This window comes from Acanthaster planci, linkage group LG09 (genome assembly GCF_054643075.1).
Source record: "Acanthaster planci isolate LZ-2023a linkage group LG09, COTS_SCS, whole genome shotgun sequence".
Lineage (NCBI taxonomy): Eukaryota > Metazoa > Echinodermata > Asteroidea > Valvatida > Acanthasteridae > Acanthaster > Acanthaster planci.
In genome coordinates, this window is record NC_141785.1 from 19,157,853 (window position 1) to 19,175,728 (window position 17,876).

The 17,876-nt window shown below is 41.1% G+C and overlaps 2 protein-coding genes across 3 annotated transcripts in view; one reads left to right on the top strand and one right to left on the bottom strand.

The window, feature by feature from the left end:
- LOC110976574 (uncharacterized) lies at window positions 1–16,021 on the bottom strand. Of its 2 annotated transcripts, none has more exons than XM_087140717.1 (13): window positions 15,941–16,021; window positions 12,802–12,898; window positions 12,079–12,222; window positions 11,237–11,344; window positions 10,521–10,652; window positions 10,164–10,258; window positions 9,306–9,375; window positions 6,492–9,047; window positions 6,250–6,363; window positions 4,839–4,913; window positions 4,125–4,182; window positions 3,167–3,275; window positions 1–2,730 (listed from the first exon to the last, which is right to left on the bottom strand). In XM_087140717.1, exons 1-13 carry the CDS (start codon window positions 15,985–15,987, stop codon window positions 2,559–2,561), a joined length of 3,777 nt encoding a protein of 1,258 aa, XP_086996843.1. In that variant the 5' UTR covers window positions 15,988–16,021; the 3' UTR covers window positions 1–2,558. The 2 variants fall into 2 exon arrangements, with proteins under 2 accessions (XP_086996843.1, XP_022085648.2); XM_022229956.2 differs by lacking the exon at window positions 15,941–16,021 and adding an exon at window positions 15,349–15,496.
- LOC110976575 (peroxisomal sarcosine oxidase-like) overlaps window positions 15,991–17,876 on the top strand; it is a 13,489-nt gene continuing 11,603 nt past the window's right edge. The window contains exon 1 of the mRNA XM_022229958.2: window positions 15,991–16,553. Within this exon, the coding sequence (XP_022085650.2) occupies window positions 16,455–16,553 (99 nt within the window). The 5' untranslated portion in view covers window positions 15,991–16,454. The remainder of the gene's footprint in view (window positions 16,554–17,876) is intronic.

The following is a 17,876-nucleotide window of genomic DNA, read 5'->3' on the forward strand; positions in this document are numbered from 1 at the left end:
TCTTTTCGACTATCATTTATTGCAACCTGCCACGAGCCAAAGTACATTGCTCATCAGTCATTTTTTTTATCTACATGTAACCCAATTAAAACCTCTAATGTTCCATGTATGTCATCACGGCCGATGGTAATTAATGTTTATGTGCAAGGCAGGTAGTGCATATAGTCAACCCGTCATGGAATCCTAAAGACGAGGTATGGAAATTGACACAAAGTTCATCCTCAAGGTTTGTTAAGGCAGCATCATTGTTGGGGGCAACCGTGCAATCAGGATACGCGAGTTGAAGATGTGTTACTAAGATAGTGTCAATAACTGGTTGGTAGGTGTCATTTCTGCAACAATGTAGCAGGTTACACTTCAATGGAGGTCGAAAGTGCACTGACCCACATTCAATATAAAACCAGTAAGGTGGATGGTTGTGCCAAAAATCAATGGCATGGGCAGTTCTAATATTCGGTCAGTCACGTGACCCCTCATCTGAGGACTCCATAGTGGGGCAAAGACATTGATGAAGTAATATTCTTAGTTTAGATGTTTTACTGAGAATGGCATCTTGACAAATTAATTTGTCATACATATAAACAACATTTAATTAGCTATACACTCAGTTTAAGTTACTGCATACAGGTGGTATGGTAGAATGGTCTAGTTTATGTCATTTGTTCTTATAAAAGACCTCGACTTTCATGATGTTAAGTTCACTTTGTGAAATTTCCTTAATATTGCATAGCTAATTTCAATTTATACGGAGTGAGTGCACTGCACTGCAACTTCTAAATTTACAATTGTTAACTTGATTTCAATGTCACTAATGCGTTGATCAAAATGCAAATTCCATTGATTTTCAACCAGTTTGTTAGACAGAATGCAACACTGAGTATTGAAATCATTTTCTAGTTAAAACTCTGGATGGCTTAAATGACATTTTAAAAAGCACAGCCATGTTCTCATGATTTGTGAGAAAAAAACATCTAAACCAAATGATAGCTTAGGTTTCTACAAATTCGAAAAAATAGTCGCACATAAAATCTGATATAGTTTGTATAGTTATGTATAAAAATAGAATCAAAACTTTCAGTAGGTATGAACACTGAAACATAATTGTCAGGTTGTCTAAAACTTAATTGTCAGGTAAAATATTTCATAATGTTAAACAAAAAGAGAGTATTTTCAAACTCATATTAATGATTAGGTTGAAGTTTCACACAGGATACAGTTATGAAAGTGACCATCCATTTCTGTGCAAGAATGTGTCAAGGGTAAATCCAGGAAGGAATGTGAGGACACAAGGGGAATGCATGAGGTTTGCCGAGTTGAAGGGGGAAAAAAAATCATATGCAGCAAGGTATGAGATGGAGAGAACCCCCCCTGCTTTGTGTTGGTCAGGGTCTCCCAGGAATCTGGGGAATTCCTTTCAGACATCTTGGGGGGGAACATATGCAGCAAGGTATGAGATGGAGAGAACCCCCCCTGCTTTGTGTTGGTCATTGTCTCGCAGGAATCTGGGGAATTCCTTTCAGACATCTTGGGGGATGTGTTAATTAACAATAGTCTGGAATGTGTATAGGGATTGGACATGTTGGGGGGGTACCCCTCGGTCTCATTTCTTGCTGGGTATAAAAAAAATTGTCCTTTTTGATGCAAGGTAAGGTTTTTTTTAAATTCTCACCGTTGCTGACTTTAACTAACGGTGGAAAAGTGAGAGCTACGCGGAATATGGACAAGAAATATTTGGATGTTGGTCATCCTTTCTGGTCATATGGTCCAAGACACTCTGGAACATTTGCTTGGAATGTTCCTGAATCCTGTATAATCTTACACTTCAGAAATAAGACAGCATTTTCCCCATACTCGAACAGAAGTGGAACATCAACCAAAACATAAAGCAAGAGTGGCTAACCTGTGGAGTCCGACATCCATCAGAAATACTTCAAGTTTTGAAAATTTCCACAGATTTTCAGGGAAGTCGGAGTTGAATAGCCTTGGAGCGGGAAGGTATACCACTTCCATCTGTATCCTTGCAGATCTTAAGTTGACAGCAGGGCCACCAACTTTCATTAGGTGTGAGACTCCACTATTTCAGGTTATATCATGCTGTCGATCCACAATTAATTCGCTCAACATTTTTAAGTTCAGTCCTTAGAGAGTGCCGAAAACATTTTGTCTGTAACTAGGTTCTGGTAATGAAAGAACAATTTGGTTGGTTTTTATCAAAGCAACATTGATGTCATGTAGGTTATGTGCCTTTGGGAGTAAGCCCATGTCTAAAACTAGTTTCCAAGGGAAAAAAAACTATTTCAGTAGAAAACATAGCAAACAGCACTCATTTTTCTCAAAATAGCACCTCCTTTGCCAAGACTTATTTACTTATTTTTTGCCCTTTCATGGAAACTGGACTAATCTGATATTTTTTTGTGGGCTGTAAACTTAAAAATCGGGATAATTCTAGTCAAATTGGAATGGTCGGCAGGTAGGTTTCATGCACAATTCTTGCTCGCTGTTAGCAGCCTTACAATAGGTGTATTCAATCAATTATCACAGAATGTTCAACCAACAACTTACAGCAGGTTGATGCTGTGTTCTTTGATTGCTTCCTTGCTACTGTGCTGGATGTAGAATCCGGCGTCATCTCTGGAGGGGATGCCCGGGCTCGGGATGGGCTTGCAGTTCTTGTGGTAGAAAGTCTGGTGGCAACCGTTCTGGTGGCCGTGTATAACTGTCTGGTGATTGCTGAAAACCCAAACAATTCCAAAGTGAAATCTTTTAAAGCTAGAAGACATAATCCTCTGGCCATTTCTTGCCAAAGAACTTCCTAAATCCTGCAAACCCTTCACTTTGCAAGATATAAACAGGAGCCTTTGCACTATAAAACTTCAAATGGTCATCAAACGCTGTGAACTGTAACACAAAATGGGCTCAATCATTTCAATCCTGAAATATCTTTAACAAAATAAATTCCAGAAGATTTTGAAGGGTTTGGGAGGGTTTGAGTTACCATGGCAAGAGAGTTCACCATAACATCCCCTTGAACACTTTGTACTTTCCGAGCTGTGTAGGGTCTGACATCAAAGGATTCCTTTAAAACCTGTTTACAGGACTTTAAAAAAAAATGAAGTTACGTTTGCTCTGAATGTCGATGGACGGGGTAGGTTGGGAGTGCTCTTACCGCAGTGTGACATCCGTCAGTGTTTCATCACTCAGGAATTGCTCGTGAATCTGCTCGGTGCCTCGACAAAAGACGGACTCAGCCTGGTTGACAGGGTTGGTGATACTTCCTGAGGAAGGCGGCGAAAGGAACAATTGATGGAACAGGTAAACTTCAAGTTTAACAGAATTATTCATGGAATGAATTCATTTGGTTGGCAACTCTGAAGATCTGTCTTCTGCATAAAAAATTATTTGGAGGAGAAAAATATTCATTTAAATTTAAAGGAACCAGGAAGTAGGAATATTTTTATAACTTTTACTAAAAACCCTTGAGATTGCATCTTTGGGTTTCAATTAACCTGATTTTAAATTTTTGTTTTGCAATTTTAACCCATAATTTGATGCTTTTCTAGTTTTATGCTAATGCTATTTGCATATTGATGAGCAGAACTATGATGTCATCCAATGCACTGAATCTCAATGTTGCACTGATTTGTGCAAAGAAAATTTCTAGATTTTTTCAACCACTGCTATGGCAGATTTTACTTTCTTTGGCAATTTATTGCTGTGTAAGTATATGGCAATCATCTGGCAAAAATCCCTTTAACAGAAGTGTTCCCAGATAGCAAATTTGGGGTTCACAATTTGAACATGAAAACATGCAACCTGAACCATGTCTTCCTGGATTTACATCGAAGCAAAAGCGCCCCCACTTGTCCAGAAATGCTTGGTCAATTTTTAATTTTTCAAAAAGTGCACCATTCAGTTCACATAACTCAAAAAAGATGTCAAACAGTCTTCAAATGTGGACAAAGAATACAGAGATACACAAAAAGTGATTCTAAGAAAAATTCATTTCTCGGATCCTTTGAAATTCTGTAATGGTGGGCAATGTCCTTCAACATTCCAATTACAGACTCGGTTCGCAATGTTTCTATTTTGGGGGGCATTTTTCTTTCAACAAATTTACCTCTCACCTTCTAAAGACTGTTGGTGACTGTCATAGTGAATGAAGTTGTACGCCCCTTTGCAATCCTGAAAAAAAAAACCAGGTGAATATATTAACATCATTACACCTGTCCCTCGTCTCCCATCAATACTCAATGGCCGGCTTTGATATTTATAATTATAATAATAATGGAGGTATTTATAGAGTGCCTTTAATATGGATTAAAGAGCTGTACATCAAAGGAAAAAAAGACAATAAAACAACAGAAAGACCATAAAACAACAGAAAGGCAAAGGATTAATAAAAAGGCTGACTGAAAAGGAAGGTCTTAAGATTTTTCTTAAAGACTGTTCCCTACAATTCAAATTATGACCTATAAAAGCTCACATTTCAGCTCATTCTTTATCTCTCTGTTTAAGGAGAATTTCATCTTTACTCATCTCTCAACCATGATACCCAATCACTGATTGCATTATCATTTTTCTCAAACTCAGCCTGTTTAACCACACAGTTTACTATCACTCACCGTGAGTCAATCAATAGTAGCTGCCTAACTCAGTACATGTACTCACCATGAGTCATTCGCTAGTATTCACAAGGACCCACTCAGAAGTACTCACTATGTCATCACTACTCACCATATACATCTCATTAGTGTAGCCCTGGTACTCGCCATGTGGCATTCACTAACCCTCACCATAATCCACTCCACTCAACATAACTTACTCAGTTTAGTACTCACCAATTCTTGCTCAGGTCTCACTACATTTTTCAGCTGCAGTTCCAGCTCCCCGAGTTCTCTGAGGACAGACTGCCACTATCAAATAGGAAAGAAAAACAAGACTAGGGTCAAATGAAATAACTGTACTGACTTCAAAGGTAATAACATTAAAGAAGTAGGAAAGAGAAAACCTTCTTTCCCCAATTATAACCTTCAAGCAAAAGGTGACAAGACCATCTTTTGCCTCGACAAATATCTAGCGTCTGCAAAAGCACTCTGAACTGAGAAAAGCAACACGTAAGCCTCGCCGACGATGTGTGTTGTATTGTATCTGCCAGTATGGTGTACATGTACGTACATGTACAGTGCTGCGCTGCTGGACCATCGCCAGTTTTGTGTTCGGCACCGCCACAGCACTGAGCCTCGCAACACTGCCAGGTTGCTTGCCGGCGTCCTCATTCATCGACAAGTAAATGGTTACTTTCATAGGAACTTAATCTACTCACTTTCACGAGAAGAAACCTATATGTGTTTATCTCTTTTCCACTGACACATTGAACATTGTAGGCTTGGCAATAAACAAGCCTGCACGCTAGTCTTCTTAGACTAACGCTGCATGTTTGCGCACATTACAGGTACATGTAGCCCCCGCGATTCAGCCCCAGATTCTGGTCTGGGTACTGACTCCTACACTGACCGCCTTATTATATAAATAGTCTGTTGCCACACTGCACGTGAACACAGGTGCACTCTCCACCTTTAATGTCGCGTACTCCATTTCGGAACAAATCTCACAATTATTTTGACCAGCTAAAACTAAGATTTTAAGTTTATACATCTTAGACATTAATGTATAATATTTTGCATTTTCTACACGTCATCAAGACTTATTTTAATGCATTCTGGTGCCGCATCGATGCCAGATTACAAGAATCTTCATGCATGCTTCATGCACGTCTGCCGTGCCTTTCTCCCCCATGACGTCATCACGTCTGCCGTGCCTTTCTCCCCCATGACGTCATCAACCCAACATAAAAAACACAAAATTTGACCTCGTGTGTTTCCAAAATCGGCCCAGTTGGTTGAGGAAAAAATCGCCTCTTATTTCTCTCGTGTTGATTTTCAGGAGATAAATCCATTGTATAATGGTTTTTGGATGGCCAATCTACCTCCAAAACCCTAGATGTTGAAACATTTGAAGTCTTTTAATACCACTTCAAATACACTGTTCATCTGGTGCAACAAAACTATAGCACCTGAAGACAAGACAGTAAGAAATCATCAACTTACGGCATGGAGCCAAAAAGTTCAATAAATAACACGGTATATATGGTCATTTTGGTGTTCCACCTTCTTTATTTTTCTAGAATAACTCTAAAATTCATTTATCAAAAATTGAATACATAAGTACACTTGAAATTGTTTTCCTTACCAACTGGAACAAGGTTTCTTTCTCCTTGGTGATGGACTTTTCAGCGAGGAAAAGCAACGTTGTGTCCGAGTGGGCCTGGACATACAAGCTGACATTGACTAAGCCATGCATTGCCTACCAAAGGACGACAGAAATTCAATTATTAAAAGCAACACCCAAACTATAATTCTGTAAGTAGACTTCAATTTTAATTTTCCTGAATATGATATGTGCCTAGGTCATACTAGAAGGGCCATAATTACCTCAGTATCACGCTCCATAGCAGAGAAATCTGCATCTATTGATGACCGTCTTTCTGCTGCATCTCCTTCTAATCGTTCCCCTACTGCTTCCTGTCCGCCACCGTCAGGTTGGTCAGGTGCACATCCTCTCATTTCATCACCATGCTCCTTCAGACTAACATCACCCACGGTCCCAATCACAGGTGAAGATGATGAAATATTCAGGAGCATCTCACGTTCCTTGCCTGCGGTTTGGTCTTGTGATGGCTTGTCCATGTCTACCTGTCTAGCATCTCTGATTTCCTCATCGGCATCTCCTCTCCTTTCATTACCCTCCTTTGGACTATCATCCTTATTCCTGATCCCGAGGCAGGTTGGGGATGATGAAGCATTTAATTGCCTCTCTGATTCCATCTTCTTGTGGTCACTGACTTCAGAAATTGTGAGAGACTCCTTATCCCATCTTGGCTCTTCAACACCAGTCCCTTTGTATTCTGTCTCACCGGCAGGCTTTTCTTTAAATGTCTGTACATCAGTGAAACTTTCTGATTCCTCTACTGATGTCGGAGGGTCTTGCAAAGTCTCCTTCTCACTTTCTTTTGGTGAATCTACATCTGTACAGGGAAAACTGTTCACTGTTTCTGCGGCAGCTGTGTACGGAGATCCTTCACTGTTAGATTTGTTGTCCGTATTGAGGGATAGCTGTCCTTTAAGACTGACGGCTTCAATCTCTTCATCTGACGCCAGAAGAGTTCTATCATCTTCATCTGAACTTATTTCCGCTTTCTGCTGTGATGTCAACAACCCCACCTCTTCCACTTTGCCTTCCACTTCCACATCACCGATGGCACCATTATCTACAGTGCCTGAGGATGACTCTGTCGTGAGACACTCTGTCCCTTCGAGTTTCACATTGGAGTTGATGTCTTCCAAGTCACCCATCCCCAAGTCTGCCGCAGTATATTCTTCCTGCTTGTGTTTGGAACTTTCAAGAATATCGCCTTCGGGCTCTGGTACTTCAAGGAGCAAGCTCTGGTCTCTGTGGGATGCACCTGAGGTCCGTTCATGCTCTGTGCTATTTATGGATTTTTCAGCAATACTGGCCAGAATTTTCTCTCCACCGGTATCAAATTCATTGTTTAGTCTAGCGACACTTTGTCTTGTGTTTGACTGCATTGCAGCAGTATCGTGCCTAGAAAGTACCAACGATAAATTTCCACTGCCACAGTAAGTACCCGAACAAGTTTCCAATCCATCTAAGTGGTAGTCATTCAAGTGTTGGTCACGCGTTGCATTAATTGTGTTTTTAGCTTTCTCTACGACATGCGGTGCTGTATTACCTGCTGGTTTTTCCTCTTTGCACAGAGCACTATCTTGGCATTCTCCATCTCTAAGAGGTGCTTCCCCGGCAGATATTACATCCACGGTTTCGTTATGCCTGCTACGTCCATCATCTACTGCTTCTTCAAACCCCTGATCTTTCTCACCGTTAATGTTGCCCAAGCCACTGAAGTCGTCATGGCTCCTCGGAGCGAGACAGTCTTCTATCCCGGACTCCGGGGATTCACTCTTCTGCTCGGAGGCATTTGAGGTTGATTTCAGATCTTTGCTTGGCTGCCCAAGTGGATCGTGACCCTTGGACAAGATTTGTTCCGTGAGATCCCTCCCCCGCGAACTCTCCACTGATGTATCTCTAGCATCGACAGTAGGTTGTGCTCGAACATCTTGAGCACTGTCAGAGTCTGCTTTTCTTTCTAATGACACGCCTTTCTGCTTCTCTGTTTCCGAGACCCTCTCTATCAATCTGCTTTTCTCGGTTAAACTTTGCTTTCCGTCGTCTGTACAAACAGTCCCATTGGAAAGGGCCATCTCTTCATGTCCCACATCCGTTTTTGCTTGTACCTCCGCGGCAGCTAGGTAATTGTTGGCAGGTGGTTCTCCAAGCATCAGAGTTCTAGTTTGTGACTTCTGCGATTCAGTTGACGAATCAGGGAAGCCCGAGTGCTTGTGCTGACTAGCTGGCACATCTTTAGTTTCTTGAGCATCTGAATCCATTAGGCCACCAGGAGGAACAATTCTCATCAAATCTTTGTCTGGAGAATCTCGATCACCCTGTAGCATTCTCACCACATCGTCACTGCTCCCCAACTGCACTACTACATCATCCTTACCATCTTGAATTAAACTGGGAGATCCAACCTTCCCTCTGTCCCTCTCAGCGTCTCCCAAGGAAGACCCTGACCTCTGGCCAACACTGTCCAATTTGGACGAGGAGGGCCAGAGTGACTCCACGACAGGCCCTTCTAGCATCCCTGTGAAATTTGAGAACAGTCTCCTTGTTCTCTTCAGTGTGGGCTGGCTGCTTGAGGACTGGTCCTCACTGCTTGGCATCTCTGTTGGGGAGGCAGGAGGCGTACAGAAGATGCCTTCAAGTTGTTTGGCTTGGACTGAGGGGCGGGGCTTGGGTAGGGGCTCCAGCGGTGTTGACAAATGCCTGTACTGTTGCTCAGTAATGTACACAGACAGGATACGGACACCAAATGGCAGAACTGTGTCTGTCACAGACTTGGAAGGATGCTGCCAGAGAAATATTGAATCACTAACAATGAACAAAGTTTTTATCCATATTTAGAAAAGGTACAAATTACCACCAACCGAGCTGATAATGGTCATTTCTTTTAATCAATCAAAGGAACCAGGCCATACTAAAATTAATTTACCGGACATTATTTGAATACCATTTTACTGAATATAAACCCTTAAAAAACTAAACTTACTTCAAACATTGATCGTAGCTTTTTCTAATAGCTAAGACTAAATCTTTTAGAGACTTACATGAAGTTGATTTGGTTTAATCAGCAGTAAGTGAGAGGTTAGCTCAGGAGAGAGTTGAGTACAAAGCACACTGGAAAGAAAGGAGAAAATACCGGTATCAGAAGCTGACGTTCAAAATTAAAGTAACGAGCACAGTTGTTGAGCAGTGTCTGTAATAAAACAACATTCTTGAATAATTTGTGGTAAAGACGGGTCAACTAACTGCGCATTTAGCTCTCATGGCTTGTGTACAAAGTTAACAAAATGAATGGACCAATCAGAGGACAACTCAAGCATAGAAATTAAAATCGGAGCTTTGACAACCAATGACAGCTTAACCCTAACACTCCTCAGTCCTCCAACAGGTGAAGGATTGAGGACTGTTAGGGTTAATTAGTATTACAATGAGGGCGGGCCAATTCTGCACATTAGATGAATATGTAGTTGAGTAGTGTCAACAAACTAAATGCTTTGGTTTAAAAAGGACTTTGCTGCAACTTATACTTGAAATTCTTCAAAATTGTTTAAAGGAAAACTCCACCCAGATTCCTGGAATTCCCCTTTAAGTTCGAAATTGGGTGTTGTGGCTGATGTAGGTTACGAACTACATGTACGTTTCCTTAAGAATTAACGTCCAAAGATCTCACTTTGTACAATCCCCGTGCATATTTCAATTTGTTTCTGAAGTTTGCCCAGACAATTTCCCTTAATTACCTACGTAATACAAACTAACACTTAGTGATCAAAGGTTGAATAACTATGAATTGTCTATTTCGGGTGCAAAAACATCTTTAAGCAGACAGATTTGACTTTTTAAAGATGCAGGGAACTGGGCAGAATCAAACAGATGCCTTTGGATCTTGAAGACCAGTATCATACCTTCGTCTGTACAGGATGCAGCCAGCAAGAAGCGATGGCTGACCCTTCAGCCACTGCAGAAGATGAGAGCATCTAAGGAAAAGGATGTTCCCACCCTGGACAAAATGAAACAGAAGCCAACATCAAGATCAAGATCACAGATGTTTGAAACACAAAAGAGCTGACTTTTCCATCTCAACATACTTCCTTACTCTCAAAATTTCATGAATTCTTGGGTATGAAGTTGGAATGCAATCCACTTTTTTATGTACTACCTAAACACAGCAGCAACTACTAAATGCAGGTCTATTAACTAGAATATCAGTTTTCTTGGACTTGTAGGGTCTTTGTTGCTTACGATCCTAAATATTCATTTACCTTAAGGAGCTTCACTTGCTGAATGGGTTCAAACACGGCTGGCACTGTGTTGCCGTAGCGACGGACATATGGAACGTAAAAGTCCCAGATGGCAGCCATGTTGGATAGAAAAGCTTCATTATTGCTGGAAAGCTGAGGAAAAAAGGCAAAAATCCAGAAAACAAAATTCGTAACTTCTTCATGTATCTGCCTTTCAAAATTAACAAAAATCAACAACAGAAAGAATTCAGAATATGGACAATAAAAGCATTCCTGGCACACAGGGGGTGAAGTATGGGCAAAAACTGGTTAGACAAAAAAAATTGGGGGCAATTTTACCTACTTTTCTGGTTAATTTCATTAAAGACAGAATTCTCAAGACTCTAGATGAAGTCACCACCTTTCCTCCACTCCAGAAAATCCTTCAGGTGTCATTTTGTTTGTTCCTGATTAGTTTACGGCATGGTGCTCGTGTAATTAGAGAAAATCAGGCACAATAAAATGACAAGGAGCGAGGAAAACTCCTTGCAGGGCAAGTTGGCAGCTAGACCACTAACAAAAGAGGCTAGCAACAGCCATCTTTACTCCTGAAACAGCTATGGGGTGAAAGCAATGGCTCATCTAGGTTCATTCAAAGACAGGTGTACAAAGGCCCAAATGAGACCATGCCCAGTCTGCCCCAATCCTTGATCTGCCCTTGGGAACATGACAAGCACCCCAAACACCTTCCTATGCACCTGTTGAACTCTCGTTATCGAGCAATGGTAGAAAGTAAACACTTTGTACAGGTTTTCCAGCTTCCGAATGATGGCAGAGTCGGGAGTCCGTAGCTTACAGGCAAGCGCCTAGAGAAGAAAAGAAAAATCACAAGTGAACAAGTGCACACATTTCACACTCATTTGTGAAAATCTCAAATCCTTTTCACTCTCCAGGTGTTGTAACGCTTGCACATGATATCTGCTGTCCATTCTAACTTGAACAAATTCCGTTTTTGAAGTAATAACGCCGTTTGCTGCTTACACCTTCTGCTTATTAGTAAGCACCAAATGGAATGTCAACATGGAGAATATTCTCTACAGCACCAAACACTGCATCCTTGTTTAAAAAACAGGATATGCGCAGGATTTCCCGCAGGTGTCATTTCCCAACCTGAACTCATGAATTTAAATTGAACTGTATTTTGTTCAGTTTGAAAGATGTACATATTTTTTTTTGTTTTCTCTAGGTTTGTTTGTCCTTGTTAATAATGTGAGGAAGTGCATATCCGTGGGTAATACTTACAAAGTTAGATTTGGCTTTCCTCAACCCATATATTTTATTTGTATAATACTGTGTACTCTTTTTTTTTCATTACACGTATTTCTGGTATTTAATAAAGGCTCCTTATCCTGCATAGGTTTCAGAATTAATGTAAAGTTCTTTTGTTTAGGGTTCTATTTATTTCTTTTATTTTGAGTGCTATTGCTGTTGAGTTTCTCTTTTTATTCTACCTTGTCATTTTTATGTTGTCCGGGTCAAATCAATAACAATAACATAATGGACCTCATCTTTCTCAAAATTGAAACAAGGAATTAGTTACCATTGTGAAGTTTCCCTCGTGTATGGTGGCTACTTTGTGCTTGCGTAGTTTGTATAATTTAGGAGGCGTCCCTGAGATTGACCTCATACAGTTAACCATGCCCATCAGCTGGCTACAGAAAATGCACTGGATATCAATCGGAGTCTGTTGGAAAAATACAAAGAATATTGATTAAATGGTATCCTTTCAGATCATGGGTTTTTTTTGTTGAAAAGTCCAATTTTGCTCCTTTTGATAGTTTCTACTTTGGATTGCTCCCTCTTTCCAGTGACTACAATGAGAAGCCAATAGTGTAGTGGCACCAGACTTGTACATTGGTGGTCTTTGACCAGTGAGGTACCGCAGTGTGAGAGTGTCGTACCGACAGGGTATTGGTGTCTCCTCAGATTGGTCTTGTTTGATTGAATGGAGAAGTTAACTTTGGTAAACTCTACAGGACAATGGAAGGAATATGAAAAGTAGAAGACAACGTGTAAGCAACTTAAATATTCCATTGTGTTCAGAGGAACTGCAGACAGTTTTATTTCCTCTTTTTTCCTCCTTTTTTTTGCTGCAGGATCAAGATAGTCCAGCTGATTTCACTTTCCATGGGCTCAATGCCATTCGAAAGTGGAGTGCGTGCATTCTGATCTTCCAATTCAATTAAGCATTTGGCAGTCCTTAGGGAGGTTTTTACAAAGGACCTGCATGGAATGAGGGTGCAAGGGTCATCAAACAACTTACATGCTGTGGATAGTAGTAAATAATCGCATTCTTGGGGTCATCATATTCTTTCTTTGTGACTGAGTGATCATGGATGAAGAACGTCCGGTCACCTGGCCTGGAGACGGAAACATGCAGAAGTAATTAACATCCGAGGCATTCTTTCCAGGACAACTGACTGGAGGAATGGGATTATTTTTGATGTAAATATTTAAAACAAAACCAGGCCTGACCAAAAAAGTTGCGTTTCTGAAAACCTGACCCAACCTAGAGAAGCAACCTGAACCTGTACCGTTTTATTTGAAAACGATGCCAAGTTCTAAGTCTGATGTTTGTGTACATCATCTTCTATTTCAAAATGTTGAAAAGCTAGTGTTTTTACCCACAAAAGGAACTATTAGGAAGAATTCCATTCATGAACATCACTAACGTTTCCTTACTGTGATATATCAGCCACCAGAAAGCAATAAAATGTCCTTAAAAGCCATATTCAGTACAGCAAATATCGAAGCATTTTATGGGCGTACTTTTTATATTTTTTTTTTTTCCCAGACCAGTCTCACTGGGTTTGTGCACACGCTGTCAAGTGATGTCTTGGTTTTGAACTCTCTTGATGTTAGAATACACAGGCAAAATGATATTTTGCTGATGTCTCCCCAATTCTGAGGGATAGAAATCAACTGACATTGACCCTATTACTGTCAGTTCCTTACTAAATACCCATCAGGTTCGGAAGAATTTTTCAGGACTACAGAAGGTGGTAACCTTGAACGCCGATATCAGAGAGGCACAACACTGAGACCATAGTTCTATGAGGTATACCTGTGGATGTTAACGTTGCAGTGAAGAGGCAACAGTTCAGTAACCAGACACCACATACTTACCACCAAACCCTGGCGCTTATTCATACATGTAGCCTCATTACCAAACAAAACAAATTCCATTCCATCATGTCCATTGACACCAACTGCTGTGTTATGCAATGCACTGTCTTGGAAAAGTCCTAGGCCTACACTACAGACATGAAAGATTTGTTGGTACATGTGTTCAGCCTATATTCAAAATGTTCAAACATTGTGAAATGTGTAAGATGCAAAAGCTAACGAAAATCTGCCCGAAAAGCACTGAAATTAACATGCATGTTTGATAGTCGCCAGGTCAATTCTGCCGCCTACGTGTGTTGCCATATCTCATTGGTTTTCACAGTAAGTGGCAAAATAAGGGGCATGACGACTATACGGACACGCACATTAACGTCCATGACGTTATATAGTTGCTAGGTCCCTTATTTGGCCACTTAATGTGAAAACCAATGAGACTTGACAACAGGTGGCGAAATTAGGGACCTGGTGACTATACCACATGATACAAACACACACCTTACCAGGTCAGGGACCAAACCACACACAATCTAGCAACAACGCCAGATTATGAATATGCCACTTAATTTTGCAACGATGATGTAATTTTGAGCTATTTTTAGATCGCAGTTCGTAGATGACATCAATCTCTTTATCGGCCAAAAACTTCAAAACAAATTGCTCTGACTAATCAAATCTATAGGAAACATGCTACCCAGATCCAAATGAAACTTCCCTTTCATTTGGTATCTTTAAAAGTGAATGGAGGAAATTTTTTGGTTGATTTTGCACTGGAGGTATTGATTCAGTGCGCGGGAGAAATCAATTGTACACGAACAAATAAAGCTTTGCCAAAAGTTTACTTTATGCATGAAAATGTTGCCATTAAAAATCTCCATTGATTCACCAAGGCAAATATTATGCTTACCGTGGTGATTTCCAAAATAGCGATCAGAAATAATTTTGCCATAGACTCCAACAGTAATGGTAACGGCGGCCATGTTAGCTGGTGTCATTTTAAATCTTGTTATTTTCCCAAAATCTCACGGGAAAATGATATCATCACATCACCTGATAATGACATCATTACCACACGAACAAGTGACGTAGGTATGAAAAACTAGGGACGTTGCTAGATTGTGGTTTGGTCCCCGACCTGGTTACTGGTCATGCTGCTGCTGGTCAGTGGCTGTCCTAAAATCAAGAAATGTTACTCTTACAACTACTACTAGTTGTAGTAAGTACTAGGCCTAGTCTTAGTCTTGTTCAAGTTGTTGGTCCTCAGGTCTTAGACTGTACTCTGTAGCGGATAAAACAGCGTGATCTGGTAATTCTGTCACGTCTGTCGAGCTCCCTATCTTAGGCTAGCTTACATGGCTTAGCATGCTTAGTCTAACTAAGTCTAAGACTACCCCCCGAACGGTGGGGTCCGACGTCCGCCCTGCTCCCTCGTGGTAGGTAGGCCTATCATGCCTATGTAGCGAGGCGGACGTCGGACCCTACCACAGCCATCATGTTCATGACAGCACAGTTCTGGGGTTTACAAAACATGTAAAAACTCAGGCCTAGGTCACATTTTACAACTTATTTTGGTGTTTATGCAACTTCAGAATCGTGGAGGCCCCATAAGGAATTCTTGCTGTGACGTAATCATGGTCATGATGGTAATATCAGCAGCATTTAGTTTGGCCTGGACATTATTTCCTACCTCAAGTGAGCCGCCATCTTTCTTTCGGTCTGCTGTCATGTGACTTTACTTGTACTGGTTAGTCTTTTTCAAGGCACTATCTACACCGACAACATCTGCATATCCACGTGTACAGGTGTACATTTAATTAACAACACCAAAATAAAGACTGCACAGCACTGATAATGAAAAATGGGGAAATCAGAAAGATTTTTTTAAATATCAAATTAGAACAGGTTTGGTGCAAGCCTGGCAGCAATATTGTTTATTACACAACAGTCATGTGCACGCGTGTTGCCACTGTTGGCCTCCTTTATAGCTTTACAGTCAGTTTTGAGAGGAGGCTAAACATTAGTCTTCGCTCCTTCAGGATTTTTTTCCACTGATCTCTATAATAAAATCTAGAGACTAGTGATTATTCTCGTTAATTTGGCCTAATGTTGGACTTTCTTGCCTTAGAAAGCTGGAAATTTTCTAGTAGCCTTTGCACAAGTTCGATTTCTCCGGACTTGAAAAAACATCGCGGTCCAGCGCCTGAGGTCATCGGCCCATAACCTCCATTCCATGGACAAAGTATTCAATTCGCTAATTATTGTGATTATCACCAACTCACCATCCTTTGTGGAAAGTACGAAGGTGATTCCTGGTATCAGTGATCATGAGGCGGTGATTGTGAATGTATCGGTGAAACCAAAATTAGTTCGTCCAGCGAGACGTTGAAAATCTTTCTTTATAAAAAAAGCGAGCTTTGAAGAAATAGAGGAATGTCTCAAGAATTCTGATGAGAAGCTGACGATTGACTACGTGCATGGACTCCTACGCATGGGAATCAGGAACAACACATTGAAATGGATCGAATCCTTCCTTACAAATCGTCACCGTCCAACAGGTTGCGCTGGAGGGTGTATCTTCAAAAAGAGTTAAAGTTACGTCAGGGGTTCCCCGAAGTACTGTCTTGGGACCCTTGCTTTTTCTGGCACATATAAATGATCTGCTGGCGAATGTCCACTCAAAGGTTAGACTTTTTGCGGACGACTGCATCCTCTATAAAAGGATGCAAACACTTGAGGACTCAGATATACTTCAAGCAGACCTTGATGCATTAGTCAACTGAAAAAGGCTGGCAAATGTCTTTCAATCCTTCCAAATGTTTCAGCATGAGAGTCACACACAAAAGAAAGCTGGTTATTACGAAATACAAGATGGGTCTCCACACCCTCGAGGAGGTGAGACATCATCCCTACCTAGGTGTTGAACTTAGCAGTGATTTGAAATGGTCAACACATATCAATCAGACTGTTGCTAAGGCTGAAAAAATGCTGGGTTTGTTGAGGATGAATTTATACTACTGCAACAAAAGCACTAAGTCTATAGCCTATAAATCGCTAATCAGACCCAAACTTGAATACTGCTCTGGGATTTGGGATCCACAACACAATTCGGAGGGGAACAAGTTAGAAAGAATTCAAAAGAGAGCTGCCCGGTTTGCTGTTGGAGATTACAGCAGGGAATCTAGTATTACCGTGACCAAAATCCTTGCTGACTTAGAGTGGGAATCGCTCCATGACCGAAGGACCAAATTGCGCTTAACGACCATCTATAAAGAGACTCATAAAACTTGAGTCATTAGGAGTAAGAATAGGTGCCCATATACCCAGCAAGAAATGAGACCGAGGGGTACCCCCCAACATGTCCAATCCCTATACACATTCCAGACTATTGTTACTTAACACATCCCCCAAGATGTCTGAAAGGAATTAACCAGATTCCTGCGAGACAATGACCAACACAAAGCAGGGGGGGTTCTCTCCGTCTCATACCTAGCTGCATATGGGTGCCCATACAGTGGCTAGGGAGCGACCCATAATGAACTGGCATGTCATCCAGGGGAAAATATTCTCATTGGTTTCATGACAAGGAAACTAGATATAAACACCCATCTGACAACTCAATTGACTCAATTAGCTCAGGACCAGACTTCCGGGTAGTGAACACAGGTGGCTGTGTGTGGTGGTGGGCTATGGTTACAGGGAACACGTGTTATTTGGTGCTGGAAGAGGTTACGTAACGTTGGCATCGATGTAGCTTCATCGGTCTTTCGTCATCGGTCTTTCTTCATCGGTCTTTCGTCATCGGTCTTTCTTCATTGGTCTTTCTTCATCGCTCTTTCTTCATCGCTCTTTCTTCATCGGTCTTTCGTCATCGGTCTTTCTTCATCGGTCTTTCGTCATCGGTCTTTCTTCATTGGTCTTTCTTCATCGCTCTTTCTTCATCGCTCTTTCTTCATCGGTCTTTCGTCATCGGTCTTTCGTCATCGGTCTTTCGTCATCGGTCTTTCTTCATCGGTCTTTCGTCATCGGTCTTTCGTCATCGGTCTTTCGTCATCGGTCTTTCGTCATCGGTCTTTCTTCATCGGTCTTTCGTCATCGGTCTTTCTTCATCGGTCTTTCGTCATCGGTCTTTCTTCATCGGTCTTTCTTCATCGGTCTTTCTTCATCGGTCTTTCTTCATCGGTCTTTCGTCACCGGTCTTTCGTCATCGGTCTTTCG

Bases quoted from the DNA above. Each gene is read 5' to 3' on its own strand.
- LOC110976574 (XM_087140717.1), bottom strand. From the start codon at position 15,987: ATGATCACTGATACCAGGAATCACCTTCGTACTTTCCACAAAGGATG. The intron at 10,259-10,520 runs GTAAATGAATAT...CATTTTGTCCAG, and splicing joins AGCAAGTGAAGCTCCTTAAG to GGTGGGAACATCCTTTTCCT. The intron at 9,048-9,305 runs GTAAGTCTCTAA...TTTCTCTGGCAG, and splicing joins TTAAACCAAATCAACTTCAT to CATCCTTCCAAGTCTGTGAC.